Source organism: Sapajus apella, unplaced genomic scaffold (genome assembly GCF_009761245.1).
Source record: "Sapajus apella isolate SASKATOON/1434 unplaced genomic scaffold, GSC_monkey_1.0 scaffold178, whole genome shotgun sequence".
In the NCBI taxonomy this organism is placed as follows: Eukaryota; Metazoa; Chordata; class Mammalia; order Primates; family Cebidae; genus Sapajus; species Sapajus apella.
In genome coordinates, this window is record NW_022437118.1 from 967,571 (window position 1) to 984,416 (window position 16,846).

General features: G+C 42.4%; 1 protein-coding gene across 1 annotated transcript in view; it reads right to left on the reverse strand.

The window, feature by feature from the left end:
- KALRN (kalirin RhoGEF kinase) overlaps window positions 1–16,846 on the reverse strand; it is a 602,830-nt gene that overhangs the window by 18,032 nt on the left and 567,952 nt on the right. The window contains exons 52-57 of the mRNA XM_032268307.1: window positions 9,442–9,469; window positions 8,776–8,947; window positions 7,013–7,134; window positions 5,509–5,640; window positions 3,443–3,607; window positions 1,378–1,456 (exon numbers count right to left, since the gene is read on the reverse strand). Of these exons, the coding sequence (XP_032124198.1) occupies window positions 1,378–1,456; window positions 3,443–3,607; window positions 5,509–5,640; window positions 7,013–7,134; window positions 8,776–8,947; window positions 9,442–9,469 (698 nt within the window). The remainder of the gene's footprint in view (window positions 1–1,377; window positions 1,457–3,442; window positions 3,608–5,508; window positions 5,641–7,012; window positions 7,135–8,775; window positions 8,948–9,441; window positions 9,470–16,846) is intronic.

Sequence of the window (16,846 nt, forward strand, 5' to 3'; positions counted from 1 at the left end):
CTGTGACTCCTGCCCTAAGACACAGTAATAAGGACCGTTTTGGCTTCCTCTACAACTTCCGTCACAACCACCCCACTTAAGAAATGTTATGCTTCCCTGAGAGATGCCAATCAGAGATAGAGATGATGCCCATGGCCCATTGTTAGTGGGCGTTCTCTTATTTATACATCCAGGGTGGATGATCTTTCGAGTGGGCAACCTGTAAGATCCACCCACGTTCCCTCACCCAGACCACCTGGAGACCAAAGCGTGCTCAGGGATGGACCTCTTTTGCTTCTTTCCTATCAACTATTTTGTGGGCCAGGAAATAGATTTTTAATTTTTTGTTAAAAGTCGTATTTTTATCTGTTTTATTTTTGAGGACACACTAAATGTTCTCTAACCAAAATACTGAAAGAGACAAAGAGATAGGTATGTATGTGTATGTGTAGCAAGGGGTGGATTGGGATTAGAAAAACTCATAAAATAATTAACGTGCTTGCTACATGGGTAGTACAGACATCTGTACCCAACAATTAGTGATTATACAGTCTTCTCAGGAACATAGGGAAGTTTTTACAAAAATTAACCTTGTACATAAAGCAAGTCTGAACAAAAACCGAGCAATCAGTACCATCTAGATTCTGACTACAGTGCAAATTAAGTTAGATATCAGTAATAAAAAGATACTTTAAAAACTCATATATTAAAAAATTTCATATATATTAAAACATATTTCCATTATAACGAGGTCAAAGAAAAATTCATAGTTGAAGAAAATTACATATAACTGACTAAGGAAAATAGTGCATGTCAAAATTTGGGACCTATAGCTAAAATTGTACTTTGAAGAAAATGTTGGGCCTTAAATTCTTATATTAGAAAAGAAGGGGCCAGGCACGGTGGTCATGCCTGTAATCCCAGCATTTTGGGAGGCCGAGGTGGGTGGATTACGAGGTCAGGAGATCGAGACCATCCTGGCCAACATGGTGAAACCCTGTCTCTACTAAAATACAAAAAACTAGCCGGGTATGGTGGCACGCACCTGTAGTCCCAACAACTTGGGAGGCTGAGATAGGGGAATCGCTTGAACCTGGAGGCGGAGGTTGCAGTGAGCTGAGATTGTGCCACTGCACTCCAGCCTGGCAACCGAGCAAGATTCTATCTCAAAAAAAAGAAAAAAAAGGAAAGAAAGAAAAGAAAAGAAAGACTGAGAATTGATGAATGAAACATCCAATTTAAGAAGTTAGAGAACAATAGAAAATACAAATAAATATTTTAGTTGTTTTCTCTCTATGGAGAGAATTGCATTTGTAAAAGAAACAAGTGACAAGTTATTATTCTGTTGTGACATTGCTAGGGGCTCATGAATGAAGGAATAGAAAACTGTGTCATTACCTTCCAATTTCATTCAGCTCAGTGTAAGCTGAGTCAAAATTTTCCTTCCAAGAAATGGTGGCACCATCAGCAGCAGCATCTTTGGAAGAGAGAGAATCCATTTACAATATCAAGGATGACATATAAGAATAAAGAAGAGATTAACAGAAAAGCTCCAGAATAACCCCAAAGCAATTCTCATGACCAAATATGGAGTCTAACTCAGCGGGAAAATGCCATGATTCCCTGGAATGTTATTTTAAAAAATCATTCAAGGGGAAACTGACATGACAGAGTCAGCCCCTCTCTCCTATCTACTTAAAGAGAAAACTCAGGACAATCAGAAATGCGACTTTTGGATATTTTAAAGTAGATGTTTAGTAGAAAATGTTAAAGGGGGAAAAATATTTTGAAGGCCTAGAAGAGCCGGAGAAAATCAGGGATGTAAAAAGGATGCAGAGAGAGAAGAAGGGAAAAGTTATATGGTCAAGAGAGGAGAAAAGGAAAAGACATTTTAGAAATTTCTCTTTCTAGCCTGAGCCACATAGCAAGACCTTGTCTATACAAAAAATCAAAAATTAGCCAGGTGTGGTGGTGTACATCTGCAGCCCCAGCTACTCAGGAGGCTGAGGTGGGAGGATTGCTTGAGCCCAGGAAGTCGAGGTTGCAGTGAGCTATGATTGCGCCATTGCACTCCAACCTGGGAGACAGAGTGAGACCCTGTCTCAAAAAAAAAAAAACAAAAACAAAAAAAAAACCAGAGAAGAAAAAAAATTCTCTTACCCCACTCTTCTCAGGCATTAATAGGCTTTAATGAGCTTTTCTGGTATGTTGAAGGATTTAACTAAACCCACAATACACGCCTGAGTAGATTGTTCGGCAGTATTACCTTGTATGATGTGTTAATTCCTTGGCAATGATTCAGACACACACATACACATGCATACAAAGCATGCACATCAGTACACATTTGTGTTGTCTGTTGGCCACCAAGGTTTACAGATAGCAAAACACAGCATCATCTGGGGCTGGAGCAAGTTTGCAGCCTGGGAGGAGAGGCATCACATGAGCAGCTTGGCTCAGCTGACTCGGGAGCCAGTTCCCTTAGGTTTCCCAGAGCACAGCCTGGCTGAGACTGAAGGAGGCTTATCCATCTTGAATTCTGAGGAAACAGAGACCTAGGGCCTAGGTTTCTGCATGAGTCACAGGCTCATGGGAACAAAGTCAAAGTCACTGGGAGAAAACTGGGCTGACAGTAGGGCTGGAACTGGAGAGCATTTCTGGATTCAGGTGGGGGCAGAGGTGACTTAGAGGGTTTCCCAAACCCCTCTGGGGACTCCAGAATCCCCTTAACCCTAAGACACATGGGTCCATTGTCTCCTGAATACAGTCAACTGCCCACTGCTCTTCCCAACACACACAGACCACTACCTTGCACTGCCCGAAATCTCACCATTTGGAGATTTCTTTAGAATAGCCAAGTTTTCTCTTTCAAAATGTCCCGGGATGAAGATGATTTGGGCAAAATAAGAACCATATTCGTAAAATACTCCTATTTAGCTAGTTGTATGTGTATCTTAGTTAATTTTTCAACAAATCTACATAAAATTATAACCCATGTTGAAAAAAGAAATTCTGGGATGATTGGGGGTGAGGAAACAATGAAATCCTCATGTTGTACTGAAGTCCTTCATCCAGGGTGCTTTTCTCTCCCCCGTTTGAAGTGGGTGAGTCCCTCATGCAGGGAGGTATGTTTACAGCTGGCAGGGGTGCCCGGGTGTGAGAAGGCTTTGTATACTGTCTCAGAAGAGGGGCAGAGAACATTCATGGGACTAGTGACTCCTGTCTGTAACTCTCCATTCCTGGAGACATACTCATTCCCCAGGAACTTGGCAGGTGCAGGGGTAGGCATGGGTGCAGACCTAACATTTGCCCAAGACGCTTGGAGCTATACTTTACAGAAACATTCTTATCAGGCCTCCAGAATGTTGCCTGACTGAAGCCACCAGGTGCCTGTAAGTCTGTGACAGGCAGCCAGGTGCCTCGTCCCCACTGCCTGGGGGACTGGGGCTGGGTTTGGACTCACCATATTCTGGAAGTCGCACAAACTCCGAGGGCTCGCTGGGAAGGCTGATTCCCCAGGGGTTACTGGCACTGACTCTGAACTGATAAGGACACCCGGGACTAAGGTCTTCGATGACGAGGTAAGTGTCCAAGGTCGAAGCCACCGACTGCTGCCAGGTCTGAGAACCTAGTGCATGGTTTCCCAGGAGAGGGGAAGAGAAAAGCCAAAGGGACATTGTTTCAAAGACCTTCAGCAAACAAATAAAGAAAAAAGGACACATTCAATTCAAGGGACGCTTGTGGTCACTGTGTCAGGCTCTGAAAGCCTGCGGGCCAACTGTGGCAGTTTGGGTTCAAGTTCCTAAATGATGAAATAAATGGTGAGAGGCGTGGAAGAAGCTGGCCTATAGATTCTGTCCACTTTCAAATGTGCAAGTGCCAGACTGAAAAGAGATAATACAGAATTTGCAGGGGACACACGGTAAACTTAAGGCCAGCAGAAGAGTATATTTTTAATAAAAAAAAACATGAGAGAAAATATGCATTTGGAAATGGAAACAAAATGGAAATTAACATGTATTGAACACTAAGTACATGTAAGATACTGTGGAAGGTGTCTTCAACATAATTCTTTCATTTAACTTTCTCTCTTAAAACCACAGAAACTCAGTGAGGTAGACAGCACTAATCTTATTTTACAGATATAGAAACTGAGCCTCAAAAATATTAAACAATTTGCCCAAGAGAACTTAGTTAATGAGCTGAACTATGAACTAGATAATGCTAAGGTAAATATGAACTCTGTAAAATGTGTCTCCCAGCTCACTATTAATACTTTTGTGCTGACCTGGGAGACACAAGAGAGAACAGCTTAAGAAGGATGTGGAAATAGATGGGTTTATAACTGCATAGGGCCTGTTTAATAAAAAAGAAGAAGAAAGAAGAATTAAAATAATAAGCCTCATGGAAAGTAGAATAAAACAAATGGTTTTGGTTCAGGGGATAGGGTAGCAAGCAGTTGCTTTCAGTTCAGTTGTGCGATTCATAATGTGGTTCAGAGTAATTTTATTATTATTCTGAATAATTGTACTTGTGTTGTTAACAGTTAGAGCTATCTGGCAGCTTCTTATTTTAACTAATTCTTCTTGCTAACTAGATGGAAGTCGCAGTTGTTTCTAACTGCTGAAGAAATATATTCACTTTTAGCATGTAAATGTAACAAATTTTAACAATTTAAATTGCACAATTTTAAACTGCACAATTAAAAAGATATATTGTCTGAATTTTATCTGGGGCTAGGGGGTGTAGAACTCTGCCCATACTATAGTACTTATTTCTCTGGGAGAAAGACCACAATTAGCAAAGTAGAGATCTGGGTTCTCCGGCTAGCTCTGCCTCTTACTAACTATAATCTTGTGTTTCTTAACTTTATTTAGGCCTTAGCCTCCTCTTCTGTAAAATGGGCCTGATCATCCCTGTCTGGGTGATGGAGAGTGTTAAGTAGGGATACAGGCACCTTGAAAGCTGCCCTGGGTCATAAATATGTCAGGGAGGTTTGTATCATCTTAGCCAAGACAGCTGCTCAACATCTGGGATCAGAAGGCAACTGTAGCTTGACACTGAGGCCTCTGTGCCGAGTTGGAAGACACAGCAAGGAGCAGCTTCTGAAAGATGAAGAGGCTAATATGTTTACAATTCTGAAGGACCTCCTAGATATGAAGAGAAGAGAGAAAAAGAAGAGCAGGAGGCCGGGTGTGGTAGTTTACTCCTATAATCCCAGCACTTCTGGAGGCTGAGGCAAGTGGACTGTTTGTGCTCAGGAGTTTCACAGAAGCCTGGGCAGCATAGTGAGACCCTGCCTCTACTAAAAATACAAAAATTAGCTGGGTGTGGTGGTGTGCGCTTTAGTCCCAGCTACTCAGGAGGCTGAGGTGGGAGGTTGGCTTGAGCCCAGGAGGTGGAGGCCGCAGTGAGGCTGACATCGTGCCACTTCACTCCAGCCTGGGTTGACAGAGCCAAACCCTGTCTCAAAGAAATACATAAAAATAAAGGAAAAGAAAAGAAAAAGAAGAGCAGAAGATAGTGCACCTTCTTCTCTGTACTCCACAGTGTAACCAGAAATAGTGCAGTTTCCTGTGCTGGAGGGGGGCAGCCAGCGGAGAATCACAGAGGTGCAGCTTCTCTCCTGGGCAATGGGACGGTTAGGGGCTGCTGGAACACCTGTGGAGACAGAAGTCAGGATCAGGTGCTATTTCTGCAGAACTTGGCATTTTGCACCAAGGTATAAGGTCATCGAGGAAACATTCCCTAACCCATGTTGCAATTTTTTCCTATGACCTTCTCCACCAAGTGACATACCTTTCTCCAGGAGACACGTCATGCTGTCTAAAGTTCTTCCTCGGGCTAAGTACTATACCCTGAAGATGATGCTTGGCCAGGGAACTAACATGTTGATGGGAGGTTTATGGTAGGCCACAGACAGCTCTTAGCAAAGATTCGTTCTCTTCTCATTTGCCAGAACTTTAGTTTTGAATTTTTACAATGGACATTTTCTCCCCCAGGTTGCAGGGAATGCTTATAATGTTCACTTAAAATGTAGGGTCAGTTGTGGTGGCTCACGCCTGTAATCCCAGCACTTTGGGATGACAAGGCAGGAAGATCACTTGAGCACAGGAGTTTGAGACTCTATCTCTACAAAAAGTTTAAAAAATTAGCTGGGCATGGTGGCACATGCCTGTAGTCCTAGTTACTTGGGAGGCTGAGATGGGAGGATAGCTGGGGCCTGGGAGGTGGAGGCTGCAGTGAGTGGTGCCATGCTGTTGCACTCCAGCCTGGGCAACAGAACAAGACTGTCTCAAGAAAAATAAAAGTTTGACTAACACAAATTGGTAGGGACAGAAAGTAGAGCAGTGGTGGCCAAGAGGCACTGGGGAGGAAGGAGTGGAGTCATTGTTTAACAGGTGCAGATGCGGTTTCAGAAAGATGGGAAGATGAAAAAAGTTCTGTGGATGGATGGTGGTGATGGTAACCCCAAAATGTGGATGTACTTAATGCCACCAAACTTAATTTATAAACTTATTTATACATTTTATTTATATACATTTATTTATATATTTTTGAACTGTATGTTTTAAAACGTTTAAGGTGGAATGGGCACAGTCGATCATGCCTGTAATCCCAGCACTCTGGGAGGCCAAGGTGGGAGGATCGCATTAGCCCTGCAGAATGAGATCAGCCTGGGCAACATAGCGAGACCCCATCTCTATTTGAATTTTTAGAAAATGGTTACAACGATAAATTTTATTGTGTGTGATTTATTGCAATTAAAAAATAAACATTTTAAAAGGTATCGTAGGCAACACAGTGAAATCCCATCTCTACAAAAAACGCAAAAAAAAAAAAAAAAAAAAAAAAAATTAGCGGGGCGTGGTGGTGCATGCCTGTAGTCCCAGCTAATCCGGGGGCTGAGGTAGTAGGATTGCTTGAGCCTGTGAGGTCAAGGCTGCCATGAGCAGAGACCATGCCTGAGCCACAGCAAGAGCCTGTCTCAAATAAATTATTTAGGAAGGTTTGACTAACAAAGAGGCTCTACCTTGCACTTTGACTGTTGCAGATGTTGATGTGGTCCCGTGGTCATTTGTCGCTATGCAGGTATAAATCCCGCTGTCTTGGGGCATCAGATTGCAGATCTTCAGGGTTATTTCTCCAGAATCACTAGGGACACCAAAAGGATGCTCTTTAGACTCCAGTGATAAGACACTTGACTGCTAGGTAAAATCTCATAGGGTTGGCACATGGTGTGCTGAGCAGAGTTCTGCGGCCCAAGGTCAGTCCCTAGTCTGTGAGCTACCTACATACCTTGGTGATCACTCTGTCTCCCTACATCACCAGTTGTTTCTATCAAAAAAAATTTTCTGGCCACGCCCATCTCTCAAGTTTGTTATACATGAGGAGTAGAATAAGAAATAAAATGACATAAGAATTAGAGCATGGTTTGAAATATACAAAGTCCTATGCAAGTTCTGGCTCACAGTATTATTAGTATTATTATCAGTAGCAACTTTGTCCTGGAATATTTTCAGTTTCACAGATCGATAATAAATGACTGGCAAAAAAAGGAAAGAAGAAGAAAAATGTTAAGTATTTCAAATTCTATATGTGGGATCCTCAAAATAATCAGGTGAATTTCTAAGAAAGGGTAAATTCCATCACCTAAATGGTAATTTCCCCATTCATCCCAATATAAGTTCCAGGAACATCTCCAGGGGAGATCTGCTCTGAAACACAGAAGTCACAGTCAGCCATGCGCCTTCCCCAGGGTTATGATATACCCTGGAGCTCTTCATGATCCTCACCAACCACTGCCTCTCACACTAGGCTTCTTGGACCCACTGGTATTTTATGACCTGGCCAGGTGGTCTCTGCTGGGAATACCAAGGAATGATGGTCTTTTTCTATTTCACATACATGCAAATTAAGTCAATGAATGAAAGTTTCTTGATTCTAGGTGCTTCTTCCACTAATGTTTCTTAAGCATCTAGGGCTTGCTACCGCTTGTCCATTGTAAGCAACAGTACACAATCCAGTTCATAATCAGTAACGACAAATGTTGACAGGATGACTGGGAGGCAGTCAGCCAAGTTTTGCTAAATGGACTTTTTGTGTAGAAGCGTGCCTGCAGCTTGATTTTCTATTGCACATTTTGGAATGAGTCATTTCTTTTTCTAATAACATTGTTCTTAGGCAAGGAATTAAACATCTCATTGTTTTACAGCATCCTGAAGGGCACCAAAAATTTCAGGATGTGCAGATTTGAGGACTACATTTTTACTACAGGTCTAGAGCCTTTACCATTTCATCAGAAGTCTGAATCTTCTGACTTAGAGATTTACTTGGGGATCTGTAGGGAAAGATCGCCTTCCAGGACGAATGTAAGGCAGTGACTGTAAAAACTCTTCCTAAGTATGGCGCATGCTTGACCTGAGATATAAAGGTTTATGTTTTTCCCTATTTGTTTAACGTGGGTCCAGAGTGCAGTCTTTGCAAACCATTCTGCTGGTCCCAGGTATGTCTACGTGTGCTGAGCACCGTGGGAAATGTGTGCTGGTGCTGCCGCAGGTATCCATCAGGCTGCAGCCTGAGCGGCAGAGGCTGTGACTCTCGCAGCACTGAGTCCCCTCTCATGTTTAACTCAGTCTCTCTCCTAACCAAGGCCAAGTGTTTGAGCTAGAACAGGCTCCAGGGCAGCTCTTCTCTTGCAGAGCCAGTCACCAGAGCAGAAGCTGCATCCCACATTCAGCCTCCCAGTGCTCTGCTAAAGGGCTGCTGGTGCTGGTGTTAGGGCAATCAGCTTACCAAGAGGAGACGCTGTATGTGGCCGAGCTGTTGTCAGTGTCAAGGATGTTCTGGTCTGGACCCTTCCAAGTGATGGTGGGCTTCGGCCGCCCACAGACTTTGCACTGCAGTATTACTGTGTCCCCAAGCAAGCAGGTCACATCCACCAAGGGCACAAGGAATTCTGGGGCCACTATAATCAAATCAACATACATTCACATCATTCAGAGAAAACTTAGAACAAAACAGCCATTTTTTAACACACCACTCTCATTTCCCACCCATATCACGTAATGATTCAAATAACCTTCAGCATAACACTGGAGAGTCATCTAGGTCTCTTTAAAAAGTGTTAAAAAGTAATAACTGTTTATTGTAGAAAAATTAGGAAATACAGACAAAAAGAAAATCTCCATAATGTCACATAATTCAGAGATTATTACTGTGAGCATTCTGGTATATATCCTTTTCGGCTTTATACAAACAGACTTCTTATAAAAATGGGATCCCATTATATATATTGCAAGTTTTAGTCTTTTTCAGTTAAGAGTCCATGATAAACATCTTTCCTTGTCCATTAATACAGAACTCTATCACCACTGCTTGCAGCCAGTGCTTCAATGCTAGATTAACTATAATTTATTTAACCAATCTCCATGTTCCCAATTCTAATGCTTTTTAACTCACCTTCTTGGATGAAATTTGGATTTAAGATCTGAAAAATACAAAGAAACAGAAAATTGCTTGAATCCTAAACTATTAAAACAGAACAAGAGACTTCACCCAATTGAGTAAAAGGAAAGTACAATTTAGGGAGGTGAGACCTGGAGCCCAACTTCCCACTTTGTTGTGACTGTATTACCGTCACAGTAACAAACCTCTCTTTAGCAACAAATGACACTTGGTTTACGCCATCTAATCTGGCTGTTCACATTCCTGCCTGGCAGCATGCAGCCCCAGGCAGGTTTACTGTGACTTGGAGCTCTGCTAGCAGAGGTCTTTTTTTTTTTTTTCTTTTTTGATCTTTTTGCTGCAGCAGACCTTTCTGTCCTTCCTCCTCTCAGTTGCTTTTCTTCCATTCACAGGCAGAAAGCCCACTCTCCTGTTCATTATACACTCAAGCAATGTGGTGGCATTGTTTCTTCCTAATATCACAAACTCAAAAATAGAAGACCTGAGACCTATCAAACTGGAAGGGTCACTGAAATTCACTAACCTAGCGTTTTCCTTCCAAATGTCCTCCCTTTACCCTTCACCCATCCCCAGGCAGGGGAAATGTCTCCTCAAGCAGCTAAACAAGAGCTTCTCTGGTTGAAGGAGAATAGGAGAAGTCCTGTCTGTCTCTTCTTTCCCAAGCATGATCGCCTATAACCCAGGGCTGCATGGGGCAACTTGAAGCCACTGACCCAACCATTCTGACCCTGCCCACTTCATAGGTGAGAAAATGAATACTAAGTGACTAAGCCAACTAAGTCCAGTCACAAGGCTGGGTCAAGGAAGACACTGCTAGGGCTCTGTGTATATACCATGCTGCCTGCCTCAGGACACCTTGGAGATTTCACAGCAGGAAAAACATTCTAGCTAACTAGCTATTCTGGAAAACTACCTCTTCTTGAGAAGATGATCACTTTCCCCCTATCTTTTGTATTACCGCTAATTGTGCAAGTCCAGATTGTACAGCCTGGCATTGTTAAAACGGCATGGACTTTGGAGACAGGCTGAGATAATCTGTTTTGTTTAATGTGATTCCATGTTAATTACTTAATAACTGATGCTCCACTATAACATGGGATAAATAATACCTAGTATAAAGTGTTATCACAAAGATTAAATGAGATTATGTACGTCAAGTGCTTAGCACAATGCCTGACAAATAACAGGTACTCAATACCTATTTAAATGTAATCATTTTCCTTCTGCTAAGCAGCCTGTTATTAATGAGGCTTATCTCTAATCGTTTATTTGGTAAAATTCTTCTTTCCTTTATAATGAGGCCAGAAAATTCACATGCCTTACAAAACAGCCCAACTGAGGCCTTTGTCATTATTTCCCTGTATTTATGCATATCATTGTGAACATGCATGGTTTCTGTGTGTTCTCCCCTTATAGAGGAATCCATATAAGCCCTTTGGAAGAAAGACGTGATTTCCTTCTGTTTCCCCTTTGCAAATCAAGTGCCCACTTATACCACTGAAGTTTTGCACAAAGTGGGCTGCAGAAAACCCTTGTGATGCCAAGTTCTGGGCTGAGTGTCCCAACTCTGGCCACTGCAATGCCCTCTGCTAGTCTCAAAAGACCACTTACACCTCTCCTTTGCCTGTCTTTAAATCAGTGGTTCTCAACACCTGACCTGGGCAGCCTTAAAAACACAAGAGGCCAATACCTGGGCCTCATGCCTAGAGTTTTTGTTTTAATTGGTGTGAAGTGAGGCCCAGGCATTGGGATTTTGTTTTAACTCTGTAAAGTGAGTCAACATGCAGCCTTGTTAATAATGAACCTGATGAAAGCCCCCCTCTATCCCAGGGAACTGATCTTGGATAAACCAACTTCCTGCCTCAGAGGCTTCTCTGGGGTGGGGTAGGGGAGTGGATGAGAGCATCTGGTAGGAGCTACTGCATTTCTTACACTTAAAAGAGTCCTCTGTGTGAAAAGATTTCCAAAGCATGGCATGGGGAAGGATGTGAAGGGTTGCTCCACTTGAGCTATTGAATCAACTATGAGCAGCACTGCACCACCTGTAGGGGACGCTAAAGAGGCCAAATATTTCTCTTTCTGGTTTAGATGAGGCAGAGAGAATGGCATCCCAGTCAGTCATTTGACAGTCAAAGAAAAGAAGGCTAAGAATATTTTCTAAATGTTAACAGTGGTTACCTCACGGTGGCTTCCTCCCCATTCAAAAAGCATTAACTGAACTTGTCTTCTGCTCTAAGATCTGTGTACAGTTTTGTGGATAGGGAAATACTAAGACACAGGCTCTACCCTTGGGATTTATAAAACATCTTAATTTGGGGGTGACTGTTTTTTCCTTTATTTTCTTATGTGGGCTTCCCAAATATTCTGCAGTCAGCATGTTTCACTTTCTTAATAATTATTTTTGAAGGAAAAATGGCACAGTCAGACCTACTAGTCTGTGAGCTCTTTAAAGACAGGAACTATTTGTCTGTCATTCACCTCTGTACCTCAGGGCCCTAGCCCAGGGCTGTCACACAATGGTATTTAATAAACGTTGGTGAATACATATTTGATCTTTGACTTCATTTCAGACATTCCAAGAATTTAGGACTGGTTCATAAGGAGAATCTCAGAATAGGACCAAGAGGACCAATGTTATTAGTCACATACTCAGAATACCCAGTTCTGGGTATATGACCAATAATACTTGACTAGAGCCTGTTGGCAAACACAGATGGATGCAAAATTTTAGAAAATGATTCACAAACAACATAATCCATAGCTCCTGAGAGAGGACGTTCTTAGCAGCACGCTGCGCAGAAGAGAGCGTAAGCTCAGGGAGCAGACAGAGCATGTAGTACCCAGACTTAAAGACAGACACACTCTCTTGCCTTGGACAACATTCTTAAGCAACTCCTGCCTCAGTTTTATCTGTGAATTGGGGATAAAAATGGCCATGTGGAAGGGTTGTTTGATGTAAGGACTCAATTTACTTGATGAAGATTTACTGAGCTGACCTTGGTGAGGTGGTGGTGACCGGGTAGGGAGTAAGGCAGACTTGCTCACCACCCTCAATGGCCAGCAGTCTTGTGGGAAAGATGGAGTTCAACAACATTTGCATTTGATGCAGCGCCTGACAGATGTTAATGACCAGCTTTCAACAAACATGGAACATTACACTCCACCTGCTGCCCCGAATCCATCAGAAGGACTCTGGGGTGGAAATGATTTGATAATGCTGCTAACTTGGTTCAATGACCTGTATTTCCCATCATGATGGGAACCCACAAGGAAGTAGGGCATGGAGTTCATGACAAGAGTCTCAGAGAGGAGAAAGCTAACAAAATGGAAGAGACAAGTAGCAGGCTTATATGTGATACGATTTTAAGTAGGGCTTCATAAACCTACACTGTGGCACTTATAAAACCTACACTTTTATAAGAAAACACGCCAAAGTGCTGCTTAAATCACTTCTTGCCTTACTCCTCTTTTTCATCACATAACCCCAGCTGTGCTAAGTATATTATTAAACAGACACACTGTTTAAAAAAGCAAATATTGGTCAGGCGTGGTGGCTCACACCTGCAATACCAGCACTTTGGGAGGCTGAGGTGGGTGGATCACTTGAGGTCAACATGGTGAAATCCTGTTTCTACTAAAAATACAAAAATTAGCCAGGCATGGTGACAGGTGTCTGTAATCCCAGCTACTCGGGAGGCTGAGGCACAAAAATCACTTGAACCCAGGAGGTGGAGCTTGCAGTGAGCCAAGATTGTGCCACTGCACTCCAGCCTAGGTGACAGAGACCCTGTCTCAATAAAATAATAAAATAAAATGAAATGCAAATATTGGCCAGATGCAGTGGCTCCTGCCTGTAATCCCAGCACTTTAAGAGGTCAAGGTGGAAGGATTGCTTGAGACCAGGAGTTCAAGACCAACCTGGGCAACACGATGTGTCACTAAGAAACTTTTTTTAATTAGCTAGGTGTGGTCCTAGCTATAGACTGAGGCAGGATAATCACTTGAAACAGGAGGTTGAGGCTGCAGTGAGCCATGACTGTGTCACTGCACTCGTCTGGGTGACAGAGGGAGATCCTGTCTGAAAAAAAAAAAAAAAAAAAAAAAAATCCTTTCTCTTTTTTTGAGACAGAGTCTTGCTTTGTTGCCCAGGCTGGAATGCAGTGGTGTGATCTCAGTTCACTGCAACCTCTGCCTCCTTGGTTCAAGCCATTCTTATGCCTGGGAAGCTGGGGCTATAGGCACATACCACCACACCCGGCCATTTTTTTGTATTTTTAGTAGAGAGAGGTTTCACTATGTTGGCCAGTCTGCTCTCAAACTCCTGACCTCAAGTGATCTGCCCACCTCGGCCTTCCAAAGTGCTGGAATCACAGGTGTGAGCCACCACACCTAGCCAAAAGCAAATATTCCTAATTTGAGTGTAGTCCTTAGCAGAGACATTGGAGAGAAAGATTACCAGTAAGTCTTAATTACAGGCTCTCCAACTGGAAGGGGGCTCATGCAAGTCTTGGTCTTCATTCCTCTGCCTTTTGGCTAGTCCAGGTGAGGAGAGCCCACCTTGACACAAGGTGTAGCTGATAATGGTAACAGCATCACTGATTTGGGTAGCATTATGTGGTTGGCCTAAGCTACTCACAAAGTCCTTCATGTGCTCCGCCAAAACTTCCTCATGTGCAGAGCAAATGTTATTTATCCCCATTTCCTAGGTGAGATAGGGAAGTGAAGTGTTAAGATCACAGCAACAGAGGACTGGATCTGAGAGCTCTTGAATTTTAGTCCGGTGCTCCTTCCATCACAGCATTCAGCAAAGTGGGAGGGTCTTAGGAAAGCATTGCAAAAGTTTGTCGTTGACATCAAAGGCCTATCTGCTTATCTTTGCTCTCCATCCCTTTCCCCATCCTGTCTCTACTCAGTCTTCTTCTTTAAAATCCTTCAGCAAGGACCAAGACCCTGGGGAAGGTCCACACTAATTTTTTTTTCTAACATTGACTCTGGACTATGGCCATTAGAAGATTTCTCCCTCACTTTTTCTCTTTCTACTTTGAAGCAAATCAGTATGAACTGGAGGAGGATAACCTTCTCACACAGTAGACTAATTACCCATGTAATTGTCTATGGCTCCCTATGGACTACTGGGCCCATGAGGACAAGGACCATATGGTTTTATTATTACTTTTTATTTATATTGTTAAATTTTTAATTTTCTCTTTCTTTGAATTCTAATGGACTGCATTGTTCTGCTATGACTGTCTCCAAGCTCCAAGCTTAGCATGATACCTAGCACAATGTGTTCTGTTGATATTTGTTAAATCAATGAAAAGTTCAAGTGGTGGGATCCTGATTTTGGGGAGGAGAGCTGAGAAAATGCCCTGCCATGAACTTGCCCAGGAATCTAATCAGTCAGTTAATGTCTGAGATGCAGCCAGTGGTGATCTTCCTCCTCTGTACTCTTCCAGGGGCTGGTACCTCTACATCTGTGACCATGAGCTGCCACGTGCCATAACATCTTACCGAATTGTATTTGCCCTACCAGACTTGTGAACCTTTTGAAGGTAGTAACTCTTTCCCATGTTTTATATACCATCAGTCATGGTGTTCAATAGAACATCTTGCATATAGCAGAAAATAAACTATTTATTGAATCAAATTAATTGAGGTCGCTCAATTAGTAGACTAGAAATTAGGTTTCCTCACCACTTTGCCTAGCAGTCATTGCTGGTGCATGCAGGATCCTGAGGGCTTTATTATAAGCCCCTGGGAGGCTAAGGCAGGAGGATCACTTGAGCTTGGTTCAAGACCAGCCTGGGGAACAGAGTGAGACCTCATCTTAACTAAATAATAAAAAAACAAATTAGCTAGGTGTGGTGGTGCACAGCTACTAGGGAAGCTGAGGTGAAGGACTGCCTGAACCCAGGAAGCTGCAGTTGCAGCAAGCCAAGAAAGTGCCATTGTATTTCAGCCTGGGTGACAGTGTGTCCCTGTCAAACACACACACACACACACACACACACACATACAGAGAGAGGGAGAGAGAGAGAGAGAGAGAGAAATGAAATAGTGGTCGTCGAGGAAAGATGACATTGTTCATAAAAAATGCACATGTTCTCTCTCAGTGAGAGAATGCTGGGCCAAGTCCAAGACAGGGCTGGTGTAGACACCATGGGAAAGAACTATAGGTTCCTAAAGCTGGTTTTATTTGACCAGCAGAGGGCGGCAGGTGGCAGCGCTTCCTCCCAGGTGAGAGCAAGACCCACCACAATGTGATCCATCAGCAACTTAGTTTTCTTCTGGAGAAAAATCCAATCGTTTTATTGTTTTTCCTTCAAAACGGCAGGGCAGTGAGGTAAGAAGAAGGAGTTACAGGTTAATATCAACCAGCACTGAGTAATATAAGCTGAGCTTTGAGGAAATCTTGCGTCTATTTTCCTTGTCAGCCAATGTCTGACTGATTCTAAGACTTAAGAGTGAGGGTGAAATTCTGCCTAGAAAATGAGTTAACCGATTCCAGAGGAAAAAGACCTCCACCCCATGTTTTCCAAATTCCTCATCACCAGTTGCAAAACATAGCTCAAAACTACGAATTGAGAACACTGAAGGAATAAAAATGGTCAAATAAACATAAATCAAATGCCCTAAACCCAACTCATAGCTACCCAGAATATATTTATATATTGTTTCCTCTTTTTATTTCTTTTACACTTGTTTCATATGAACCTGTACTCAGAGTAGGCAGGAAAAGAATTTTAGATAGTGAGATCTGGCAATAAAATAAAGATATAAGAAAAACAATTTTTAAGAATTTAGGTATATTATGGTTTCAAGGTTTAACCCTTCGTGTTTTCAATTTTGCCAAACTGGACACGAGTTTCTAAATTTTTAGAAAACATTCCTACCTCAGCTTTTAAAAAAAAATTTTAGTTTTTAATTTTTTAGAGAGAATCTCAAGCTGTTGCTCAGGCTGGAGTGCAGTGGCACAATCACCACTCACTGCAGCTGCAAATTCCTAGGCTGAAGTGATCCTCCTGCCTCAGACTCCCCAAGGAGCTGGGACTACAGGTGCACACAGTCACCTAATTTTTTTCTATTCTTTGTGAAGATGGGGTCTTGCCATGTTGCCCAGCTGGATTTGAACTCTGGGCCTCAAAGCAATCCTCCTGCCTTGGCCTTCCAGTGTGCTGGGATTATAGGTGTGAGCCACTGCACCCAGCCTCCTCTGCTCATTTTTAAATGAACATAAGACAAGCTACAATTTAAAAAAATGTAAATGCAACATAATCCCAAACAGCGATAGACTTATCTCTGTCAGCTAGTTTCTTACTCCTCAAGTATTTTCATTCAGTTCTAAACGTTTTTCTTCAACTATGATTTTTTTTTTTTTTTTTTTTTTTTTTTTTTTTTT